Source organism: Pinus tabuliformis, chromosome X, assembly GCF_031772625.1.
Source record: "Pinus tabuliformis cultivar Carrire ecotype Pingquan chromosome X, CPIR1, whole genome shotgun sequence".
Lineage (NCBI taxonomy): Eukaryota > Viridiplantae > Streptophyta > Pinopsida > Pinales > Pinaceae > Pinus > Pinus tabuliformis.
In genome coordinates this window covers 1,139,497,834-1,139,510,435 of record NC_142308.1, presented here as the reverse complement: position 1 = coordinate 1,139,510,435, position 12,602 = coordinate 1,139,497,834, and the positions used below count along the sequence as shown (strand labels likewise).

The 12,602-nt window shown below is 32.6% G+C and overlaps 2 protein-coding genes across 2 annotated transcripts in view; both read left to right on the top strand.

Moving 5' to 3' along the window:
- The window catches only part of LOC149143861 (uncharacterized), a 135,189-nt gene extending 127,601 nt beyond the window's left edge, over positions 1 to 7,588 (top strand). Inside the window, exon 4 of the mRNA XM_089451968.1 lies at positions 7,390 to 7,588. Within this exon, the coding sequence (XP_089308094.1) occupies positions 7,390 to 7,588 (199 nt within the window). The remainder of the gene's footprint in view (positions 1 to 7,389) is intronic.
- Positions 7,589 to 8,407: 819 nt separating this feature from the next.
- Positions 8,408 to 11,898, top strand: LOC149143860 (cysteine-rich receptor-like protein kinase 44). The gene is made up of 6 exons (XM_089448704.1): positions 8,408 to 9,451; positions 9,561 to 9,751; positions 9,899 to 10,109; positions 10,242 to 10,476; positions 10,892 to 11,042; positions 11,393 to 11,898. The coding sequence occupies exons 1-6, from the start codon at positions 9,238 to 9,240 to the stop codon at positions 11,768 to 11,770; spliced, it is 1,380 nt and encodes a 459-aa protein (XP_089304830.1). The 5' UTR covers positions 8,408 to 9,237; the 3' UTR covers positions 11,771 to 11,898.
- The last annotated feature ends 704 nt before the right edge of the window (positions 11,899 to 12,602 follow it).

Sequence of the window (12,602 nt, the reverse complement as noted above, 5' to 3'; positions counted from 1 at the left end):
AGGGTCCCGTTTCCTTCGAAAAGAGTGAATTACAGACGTTAGGGAGTGTGACATCGAACCAGTCAGATTTAATCTTTATGAATTTCAAGTACAGCACCAGCCGGGAAAACTCACGAGCTGACTCATAAAACTTCAAATAAAACCACCAAATTTCAGAATAAAAGAGATTTTCCATTCATAGTCAGCCTTGCAAAGGTTAATAATGCATATTTTTAATAATAACTCTTTTCGAAATAGAAAGATGATACTATTTACCGCAAAAGGCTCGGGATTTTCGAATGTTTGACACATCTTTTAGTTGTCTGCTATGATAGAAGGTTAGAAACAGAAGCATATGGACAAACCTTAAATATGAAATCAGAAAAACCACCTCCGAAGCACATAGCAAAGAAATAATAATGAAATGAGAGTGAAATTAATTCCTGATGAATTAAGAAAACATTTTATATAGTGAAAGCTTGAGTGATAGAAGCAAAACTATTACCATGAATAGACCAAGGGAACAGTGCAAAGAGGTACATGCCATCAAATAACCATGTTAAACGTTTGTAGAAATTCAACATTTTTTTATGGTGAATATTACATTAGATGGGGAATGCTTCGTTCGATTCTGCTCCTCTGCTCCTCAAACTAACTGCTCCACACTCTGTGCTCTAGACTTACTCTGGAGAATTAGAACTTACTCTCAGGTGCTAGATAATGCCATGGATATATACATATGGCATTATCTAGCACCTGAGAGGATTTAATTTTATTTTTTTAGATGTCGACTATGTGTCACAACAATATTTATATATTTTTTCCAGATTATGGATCTAGGTAGATTTATCATGAATGCACGCTTGAAGTCCACATATAAAAAGTAAATTTTTTTATCTTGAATTATTTTATATATATCAAATGAAATTAACAAAAAAATTATGGTTAAAACATATAAAACATTTTATTAGTGTGTTTCTCAAGATGGAGTTGTCTTATTCCTTCCACGTTTAACATCGAGTTGACACACACACATATCCATGCTAATCTTGAATTTATCCAGTATCGAGAGGGATGAAATATTTTGAGATTCAAATATTTCTTCAAATTTTACACTCTAAAAGAAATTTGCACCTTAAAAGATTTGAACATTCTCAACTCTTGATAAATTTAAAGTTAAAATAGAACTATACTAATTTAAATAAAAAATTAATAATTTTTAGATTTTAACTTTTATAAATATCAATTATAAGAAAAAATTATCATATTATAATTTTTACGATTAACAGTACGGTAATTTAAGAAAAATTATGATGTTTTATGTTTTTTATTAATTTTTTATTTTAATGAAGATATCACACAAAGTAAAATAAAATGGCAATTTGTTTTCATTAATACGTTTCATAAAGCCTAACACATTCTCCATGAACACAATGATCCTCGACTAAGCAAAGACAACAATACACATGGAACAATTCGAGAAATAATATTTCTATCTATATAATTAGTAAAATGAAATAGTCACAAAGGAGGGTTTAGCTAATCAGCATGAATGCTATTCAATTATATTATTGCAAAGTATAATTTGCAAGTTTATATATTTTTGCATCACTTTTCTGTTTTTTCCTAAGAGTTTAATAATTGTAAAGTTTAAGTTAATGAGAATTGCACACACTTTTTGTATTAAAAAAAATAGAAGTATAAGCAAAAAATAATATATTATTAGCTTAGATTTATTTAATACGGATCTATCATGTGTTAAGAGGGATTAAATCTCTAGAGGTGCAAATTTTTTTTTTGCATCTCGAGGGATTTGATCCCAGTGTTTTTAGATGGATCTAAGTTGATTGAGTTGAGGGCAATAATGTCACATTTTTAGATTATTATTATTAGGTATATGTTTGAGATTAACTTCAAAATTCACATTATGTTTTCTTTGCATGGCATGATCATCTCATTCTCTTATTTAATTTATTCTATGTTGCTTGCCTTGAATGGTTTGTACATCTTTCTTTGGATGCTTTGAGTGGTTTGTGTGTTTATGTGTTTGGATTTGGATGACAATGATTTTGGATGTTACAGTTGTTGTGTTATATTTTTATATGTGTATGTAATTGTCTATTAGTAATTAGTTGGTGATGAAGAAGTATTTTTATATGTGTATGTAATTGTCTATTAGTAATTAGTTGGTGATGAAGAAGGGAGACAATCTTGTCAATAGTTTGCAGAGGATTGATCTTGCACATCTATTTCATTGAATTTTAGGTATCACAACTTCTATAACTAAGTAATCCTCAATAGTATCACTCCATGTATTACTAAATATATCTTGAAGAGTAGTTTTAATCATCTATTGTGTCAAGACTACTCTTAAAATGATCTTATTCTCTGCTAATGTTTGAAATAAATTATTTCATTCAAGAATATGTTGATGATTTTTAATCTATAGTCTATTCAACAAAGTCAAGAAACAATGTGTTTTGAATTTGTTTTTTAATGAGTGGCTAGAATTATAAAATCTTTACATTATTGTTTCTCCAAACAATTATCACATGAATATCTTGTTTTGTTTTGAATGTTTATAAATATATCTTTTTTTCTTATAAAAGTTATGAATACATTATTATTGAATTATAAGCAACTTAATAATAATATAATTTTCAACAATATTAATATAGAAAAAATATGTTGACAAAAACATTATTTTAAGTGGTGAAGATAGAAAGATACAAATATACCAAAACATACATGTACACTTTTACTAAAGAAGAAGAGTTAGATTATGTATATTTTATGATGAGACAAGTTAAAAATATAAATTTAATATAATTTTTAAAATCAATAAAATTTATATTTAATATTGTTAATTTAAATAAATCAAAAAATTATTTATAATAAAATAATTCATTAAAAAAATTATCAAATTAAAAACATAAATAAATTCGACAATGAAAATTAATAATAACTAATAAGAATGGAAATTATATTTTTCAGAAATGAAAAATGAATTCATTAAATATTTAAACATATAAATTTATTAAAAAAAAGATTATTATAAATTTCAAGTCTTATATTCATAATCAGACATCATTGAATATAGCATACATTATTTATTCACCACATAATAATATATTGGTGAATTCATACAAGAGATAGAACTTTTTCATGTTCCACACTTCACTATGTAGGGAGTCGATATTCTCCATAAAAGCGTTTAGGTACATTTGGGGGCACCATCCAATCTCTTGCCTTTTTCCAAACTATGAAGACAACAAGGAGCCACTGCCGTGGTGGTAGTCCCTGTCGGGGTTTGCAGGGACAACACAAATGGATTGTATATTGTCCGATTTGAAATGGGATTTGAAATGGAACTGAAATAGTTCACCTAGAGCTATCAAATCGACCGTGATGTGCGGTATTTGATATGCTATTGGGTTTTATTCGAAACCTATGGATTTTGTTTTAGTTAGACCTACTGATTAGCTGAAACAGAGCTTATGAAGGGTGCAATTTTTCCTTTTCCTTTTGCGGTCACAGATTGTATTTCCATTAACACATGTTATACAACCCTGTAAAAATTGATGTATTTGTAAAAATATTAATTAATTTCACATGATATACAACCCTAAAAATATTAATTAATTTCACATGATATACAACGCTAGTTATGAATCTCATTCATGTAAATTGTTGTAATACAGTATTAATTAATTTCACATGATATACAATGTTGGTTATGAATCTCATTCATGTAAATTGTTGTATTACAGTAATATTGTCATGTAAATTGTTTGTCTATTGTCATGTAACACAAAGAACATGTTAAAATGTAAAAATATTTTGCTAAAATTGATTGCTATCATCTTCCAATCATCCAATATTAATTTATTGTGAACTAAATTAAATAATAATTGAGTTGATGAATAAATGAAGCAAAAAAACACAAAGACTATATCCTCCCTCAGCTGGTTGTGGCCACATCCGGTCATTGAAAATATAAATGATGTGTTATTACAGTAATATGCAATTAAAAAAACACAAAGAACATGTTAAAATGTAAAAATATTTTGCTAAGATTGATTGCTATCATCTTCCAATCATCCAATATTAATTTATTCTAAATTAAATTAAATAATAGTTGAGTTGATGAATCAATGAAGCAAAAGAACACAAAGACTACATCCTCCCTGGTCATTGAAAATATAAATGATGTGTCCTAAATTGGCCACGCAACCCACACATTAAGGTGTAACTTAATTATGCATGTCAATTGGTAAAGCACTAGCGCACTCCCAATATAGCATTTAAGTATATGTATCTGAAACTAGGGAAAATTGAAAAAAAAAAACAAATAAGAAATACCACCTCCACAATAGCTTTCAGGCATAACATAGGAAGAAACACAAATGAGTAACTGATTTAATATACAATTTGTCATTTAACTTCGCTAAATAATAAGCACCATGTTTAATCAATCTATGGAACCTTTGGCGTTCGCAATCAGCAGCCGTAGATACGAAATTATTGCTCATGTGAGGTTGCATTTGCTGTATTCAATGATATAATTTTGTAGGCTTTAACCCTGAAATCCATGTGTACAAATAGGTCCTTGTCCAATAAATAAGGGTACTCTACACCAATTTAGTTTCTCACTCAGTGTGACTTTCAAATTGAATATCATATCATATATATTATTCGTATAATATCATATATATGACTATATAATTAGTTCATATATATTATTAGTTCATATATATTATTAGTTCAAATTCTGTGAATAGTATGGGAGTTTGGAGACGGCTGGCATGACTCGTTCCGTCGACCATATCCACCCAGTTAAAATATTTCTAGAATGTCTGCTTCACGGCAAAGCTGTCCATTTTTTAAAGTTGGAATGATTTTGAGAAGGCATATTCCCGTAAACAACTGAAATAGGAGATTTTGCCCAGATTCGTTCAATTGGTGATCAACTTCCAGGGGTGTATGTGGTTGTGGCCGGCTTGTCGTGCATCACGTAATAATCTCGCTCCTTTGACTGATCTAACGGTGCAAGTTGTAGAAGTACTGGGGATTTGGGAATGGTGATCCGTTGGATCGCTTGACCGTACAACGTTTAAAGTGGTTGCACGAACGTGATAACATGTGGATCGACGGAAACGAAGTATAATTTAATCCATCGTGATTCGTTTCTAACGTATCTTTTTGTTGCTTCGACGTTGGGGCTGATTGCTATGCAACACTGTTATTATTAACAAATTATATATAAATTACCTTTATTATAATAAAGGGAAAAGCTGGTTGATTAACTTTTCACACACACGAGGGTGTGTTTCGAAGTATATCGAAAAAAGAAAAGATCGCTCACTAACTTTCCACAGGTGGGTCACTTTCGGCTCTGGCTGATTGATTTGATGACGCTTATTTCAATCAAGTTGTTCCTAATTTATGTTTTAAATCATTAATTAAAGCTTCTTTAAATAGAAAAAAGCGGAGACGATAAGAAAGAATCCTATGTTTTATTGAAAAAACTCTAAAGAGTTGCCTGAAATTCAATATAGTGTCCACTGTAATTTTTTTAAAATAATTTTGGTATCGAAACGATTGTTAAGCAAAGACTGACCGTGAATTGCTTTAAATTAAAGAAAGTGTTAATGTGATAAGCTAATTTTGAGGAGATGAAATTGGAAAACATTGCCCATAGCCTCAGATCAAACTTTCACGCTGAAATACCGCATGCATAAGTTTGTAAACGATAGGGTCCCGTTTCCTTCGAAAAGAGTGAATTACAGACGTTAGGGAGTGTGACATCGAACCAGTCAGATTTAATCTTTATGAATTTCAAGTACAGCACCAGCCGGGAAAACTCACGAGCTGACTCATAAAACTTCAAATAAAACCACCAAATTTCACAATAAAAGAGATTTTCCATTCATAGTCAGGCTTGCAAAGGTTAATAATGCATATTTTTAATAATAACTCTTTTCGAAATAGAAAGATGATACTATTTACCGCAAAAGGCTCGGGATTTTGGAATGTTTGACACATCTTCTGGTTGTCTGCTATGATAGAAGGTAGGTTAGAAACATAAGCATATGGACAAACCTTAAATTGAAATCAGAAAAACCACCTCCGAAGCACATAGCAAAGAAATAATAATGAAATGAGAGTGAAATTAATTCCTAATGAATTAAGAAAACATTTTATATAGTGAAAGCTTGAGTGATAGAAGCAAAACTATTACCATGAATAGACGAAGGGAACAATGCAAAGAGTTACATGCCATCAAATAACCATGTTAAACGTTTGTAGAAATTCAACATTTTTTTATGGTGAATATTACATTAGATGGGGAATGCTTCGTTCGATTCTGCTCCTCTGCTCCTCAAACTAGCTGCTCCACACTCTGTGCTCTAGACTTACTCTGGAGAATTAGCTGCTCGACACTCTCTGCTCTGAACTTACTCCGGATTCCGGACAAGGTATTTGTAGACCATGGTGGACGCCTTTGCATATGCAAACAACTGGCGCTTGCAGGATGCAAGACACTGCATGCATGACACGGAAAACAGGTAGCAAAAACTTAGGACAAACTAAGTGGTGCTTTTGATAAAGTGTTCATCTCTGAAAACTTTGGATAACAAAAACTTTTCATCTCTAAAACCTTTGGATATTTTATTTTTACCCCGAACATAATGTCTTGAAAGCTGCGAAGCGCGCAATAAGACCCCCAACTTTGTTGTCCAATCAAAAATTACATAATAAATTTTATATTATTTTCTAATATGAAAACTTTGGTTAAAGTTGTGATGTACAACAATATTTTTTGGTCAAACAAGAGATTAATAGGCGGTCAACGCACAATCGATCGCTAGGAGTCCCAGGCAGGGACTAATAAGAACTCCACCAAATCCAATTATTGCCCCTATTCCCAAACTTATTAATGACATCTTTTCATCTATATAATGCAACCATCCCACTTTTACATTGTTTTACATTGTTTTTTCTATCAACACATTCCACTGATTTTGTCTTATTCTCTTTCAAGCTTGGCAAGGGAGACCCACACAAGCACTTATTCTCTTTGCAGGTTGGAAGGGCAACCCACACAAGCACTTGTTTCCTTGAAATGCAGTTACATTGAATGTGGAAAACTGTATTCCTTGTGGGATTGAGCCACATAGGTTATTATATGAAAAATTCGCAGATGATAACATAGATAAATTATTAGATTTTGTTTCATTTAATAATAGAAAAATTATAATAAATTGAGAAAATAAATTTCAAATTAATTCTAATTTAAGCTCATGTCAAAAATAATAATTAACTGTTAAAATGTTAATTTAAAGAACATAAAAATACAATTAAAGAAAATAATGAGCTTTTAGTTCTAATTTCGTATAAAATACACAGATGTGAAAGGGAAATTGCTGGGTTACTTGGCAGAGACGTGAGAGGTGGGACATTGACCAAGGAAGGAAGCCGTGTTGCGCGGGACTGGCAGGGTAGTCAAGAAAGCCGTGTTCCCGGGGTAGTCGAGTATTTCGGCATATGCGCGGTATTTCGCTGTGTTTTGTTTGACCAGGACTTGCAGGGCAAGAAAAACGGTTAAAATAATTAATGTGATGCCCATTGCCAACTACATAGAAGTTGTTGGACTATGGTATTGCGATGTTATATTATTTATTTGTATTTTTAAATACAATAATGAGTGAGGGTATGGCATGAGGTGCAGAAGTCATGAAAGATGCCAAGATTGAATTGGAAAAAGAAAAATGTGCGGATTGACGGAGGATAAGAAAGTGATGTTATCGAAGACGGCGGCAAGTCGTGAAAAAAAAATATTATAAATGATTTTTTAAAAAAAATCATAAATAATATTATTTTTGTTATTATTAAATATATTAATAAGATGAACTATACTAAATGATTCCAAACTCTCAAATTTAAAAAATATATATGTAATTAGAAAAAAAATCTCAACATTCAATATATAATCACACAATTGAATTCAGATATTTATAATATTATTTATTTTTTATTTTTTATAATTATTATTTTTAAATTAATATTTACATATTAATCATTAATTTTCTAACATTCTCTTCAATCATGATATTTGTTTAATTTTTTTAATTGTAAATCAAATAACTATTTTTTATACCTTTATTTTTATATTTAAGATAAGGCTCATTTCAAAAATAATAATTAACTGTTAAAATGTTAATTTAAAAAACATAGAAATATAATTAAAGAAAGTAATGAAATTTTAGTTATAATTCACGTGATTTTAATGTTGGTTTTAGAAATTGTTGACAAAGGGGCAAACTTCTTCAGAAACCCACCGCCAGAATTGAATTGATAGGCAAAAGATTCTTCAGCTTGTATATATACCTGAGAAGCAAGTCTTAAGTTCAAGTCTTGAGTTCAGTGTTTGTGTGTTGTGTTCATGAGTTGTGCGCCTCTGCTCTCTGTCAAAGGCCACTATACGTGAGCCTCTCCCAGTATCATGACATTCGCCTTCCCGCCTTCACCCACGACAAAGATGATCAGCTTCCATGGAAAGCAATCCTGGTCTTTCATGGTTATATATATTATTGTCGTCTCTTCCTTTAATATGTTCATGTGCAGCAGCTTAAAACCAGAGTGGTGGCCGGATCCTTACCCAAACCGGACCATTCAATACGGCAGCACGTTTGTAAGCAACCTGAATGTAACGTTGAATCGTCTTCTGGTCGAGGTTGAACATACCTCCCAAGGCAGGTTTAATACCTCTGTTTACGGCCAAACTCCTAACCGAATATATGCCTTCCTCCAATGCAGGGGAGACGCAACCGTCTATGAATGCTACAATTGTTCGCGTCAAGCAAAGATCGATGCTCTAGAACATTGTGGGAATTTCGTTGGTTGTAGTGTTTGGGCCAATTTCTGCTTCTTACGTTATAATGGAAACTATAACTTCATTGGACAGTTGGATGATACTGGATATGATAATCGCTATAACGTTAGCGCCTCCCCAGACCCTGGTGCCTATACCGCGGCTGCTCGGCATCTTTTGTCTAATTTGTCATCTGCTATTACAGCTGGAACTGCAACGAATCGATATGCTTCCGGTTCAACTGCAGACTCCAGCGAGTCGCGCTCGATCTACGGCCTGGCTCAGTGCTGGGAGATATACCCCTTGACGACTGCAAGACATGTCTGTCAACAAGAATTGATGCATTGTTCAAACATAATAATGGACGAGAGGGAGCTCGGGATATGGCTAGAAGCTGCATTATTCGATATGAAGGATATATTTTCTTTAATCCTTCGCCTCCACCAATCTATGTTGCCCCTCCACCTCCAGAAAAGTCTTCAAGCAAACTACCCATAATTTTTGGTGTTACTGGCGGCTTTCTTCTCCTGTTAATCATGTTCCTGTTTGGAATTCGAAAAAAATTGAAATCTGCCTTATCTGGAAGCCGTCAGGGAGGTATTGCAGAGGCATTCGTTTTGCTATTATTGTCTGCTTTCTGTAGCATACTGGGTAGAGTCCGTTGAATTAAATCTTTTTTTTCTTGGTCGAACTTCAATTTTTGTAGGGTACTATGAGGGGGGCGACTCACGAATTAGAGAAAATAACCAACAAACCAGCCAGGGGCATGTCTTAGAAAGGATTCCCAGCCTGTCCAGAGCTTTCACAGTGTTTGAAATGGAAACATTGATAGATGCAACAGAAAATTTTCATGATAATAACAAGCTTGGGCAGGGAGGATTTGGTGCTGTATACAAGGTAACGTACTTTTCGTAAACATCCATTCTGTTTTGGAAGGTTTTAAAAGATCTTACATATGGTCGTCGGCACCAGAGTAAGTATAGATGGATAATTTATAGTACTTCTTCACAAAATCTCCATAACCATTTTCTCTCAATCTCTCAGGGAACTACTCCAGAGGGTAAAGAGATAGCAGTGAAAAAGCTGTCCTTAGAATCCAGGCAAGGCAAGAAGGAATTTCTGAATGAAGTTAAGTTGGTGGCAAAAGTTCAACATCGAAATCTGGTGAAATTACTTGGCTGTTGCGAAGCGGGATCAGAAAGGTTGCTGGTTTATGAGTACTTACCCAATAACAGCCTTGATAAAATTCTATTCGGTGAGTCTCCTTCATTTTTGTTGAAGGCAAAGTGAAACATTAATGTCGGTAATGGAAATCATCATACCCCCAAATGTTTATACATAATTTATGTCGCTTGTGATAATTTATTTTCCTGCATGGTCGATACAGATCCAGATAGACGCATGCAACTTGATTGGAAGAAGCGTTATAACATCATACTTGGTATAACTCGAGGGCTTCTCTACTTGCACGAGGATTCTCCTCTCCGGATTATCCATCGGGATATTAAAGCCAGCAACATTTTGTTGGACAAAAACTTGAATTCCAAGATAGCAGATTTCGGATTGGCAAGACTCTTTGAGGAAGATGAAACTTCTGTGGGCACAGGAATTGCGGGAACTCGGTGAAACTTTGCACCATGCATCACTCGGTTACATTAACTACTTTTTAGTATTATACTGTTTTGTTTCAGAAAGGCTGTCTAACCATTTTAAGATTTAATATTTTAGATTATAAGTTTGTAAAAGGTGCTGAAGAATTAGATTCAGCACCTTAAATAACATTTAGAACACTCGAATTACACAGACTACCTAAGTCAAAATTGCAATTGCCACAAATTCATGTTAAATTTTGAACAAAACTACCTAAAATAGGATATGCTCAACCAAGGGAAAAAAACGTAGTGGAATTAAAATACAGGCATACTTATTAAACGATTTATATTAATGGCATTGCACTACTTATCTTTCCTAAGATTAAGTACACTTTTTCTTTTAAAGATTGAAGAGGTATTTATAAAGTGGAATTGTTATTTGCAGAGGGTATATGGCACCAGAGTATGCGATGCATGGGCAACTGTCTGCTAAAGCTGATGTATATAGTTTTGGGATTCTTCTTCTGGAACTTATAAGTGGAAAAAGAAACATGGATTTTAATTTACCACCTGAAATGCAGATCCTTTTACAATGGGTAAGATAGCGTTTCTATTATATTTCCAATTGACAATATCCACATTATCGGGATCATGTTTTTTAGTTGTTCCATAGATTATTTAACGAAGTCATATGAAATTGAAGATGAACTTGTCCTGACGATAAACCACACTGATTGGTTCAAAATGCCTCAACAATGAAATATCATGTGATTTACGCCGAAAAATCTCTCATAAAAATTGAAGCCGATCCTGATCTGTTTTAACATGATTATATCATATGCATAATCAGCATCTATTACTTTCTGCAATTCATCTTAAACTAGTGGTCAATCTTAATGACCACTTATATATTTTCTCAATTTCACGATGTGATGTGATTATGCAGACATGGGGATTATATACACGAGGAAACATTGAGGCCATGGTTGATGCAGTAATAAATGAAACCTGCGGCGATCAGACAGAAGTCTTGAGATGCGTCCAAGTTGCATTGCTATGTACACAAGCCGACCCATTACTTCGTCCATCAATGTCTACAGTGAACTTGATGCTTTCAACGGGGACAATAATGTTACCAGATCCCACGAAACCTGCTTTTGTGAGTTCTGTGGCTGCCTCCAACAATCCTGGCTCCTCACGTCATGGATCGTCCCATACATCTGCAGCCACTGCATCATCTTCATCCCACACTACTTTAGCATCTAATGCTAACGTTTTAGCATCTAATGCCAACGTTTCAATTTCTGTGTTAGAACCCAGGTAAAGATTGATTTATGAACCAGACTTATTCATGGTTCTTGCCGATACTGCTAAGTTTAATACCGCGATTAGAAGTAACGAGGTTCTTGTTGAAAGTAGTACGCTGATATTTAATTATTGTGAGGATTCAGTAAGAGAAATATAAATGCAGTTTCTGGTGGGTTTTTCTGTCAAAATCTGGTAGCAATTTATTGGAATCGCAAGTTTGATAGCTAGTTTCTGCACAATCAAAGCGTCTGAGGGTTTTCCAGGGTGTTGAATCCAAATATGCAATTAAAAAACCATTTTAACTGCAACAAATCAAGATTTAACCTCAATTTTTTCCGCCGAATTCAGTCACCGGAATCTCCAAAAAATCATATTATAGACAACTCCAATATAAATTTCATAATATTTATGTCAAAACTGAACATAATGTCTCATGTAAAATCATTATATTTTTTCAATGTTGATAATCATTATATTTTTTCAATGTTGATAAGTGTTTTTTATTGGTGTTTTCTATATTTTTTTTTATAGGTATTTTCTATATTTTCTATTTAAATAGATATTTTTAATGTTTATAAATCAAATTTTTGGGCGTAAAAATAACAGATAACATCAACAGTATTTCAATCGATATATATTAACTGTAATATAAATTTCATATTATATACTATTTTTATTTTATTTTATCATAAAAATTATAATTAATTATTAGAGCAAAACTTCATATAATATAATAAAATAAACAATTTTAAACAACATATAATGGGAAAGAATTGTGTTTTGAGTGAATAGACAACATCCAATCAATAAGAGTGACAATAGAGCCTTATTTAATAGCAGATTTTCAT

Coding starts and splice junctions, on each gene's coding strand:
- LOC149143860 (XM_089448704.1), top strand. CDS start 9,238: ATGGCTAGAAGCTGCATTATTCGATATGAAGGATATATTTTCTTTAAT. Junction 9,452..9,560: donor ATCTGGAAGCCGTCAGGGAG/GTATTGCAGAGG, acceptor CAATTTTTGTAG/GGTACTATGAGGGGGGCGAC. Junction 9,752..9,898: donor GATTTGGTGCTGTATACAAG/GTAACGTACTTT, acceptor TCAATCTCTCAG/GGAACTACTCCAGAGGGTAA.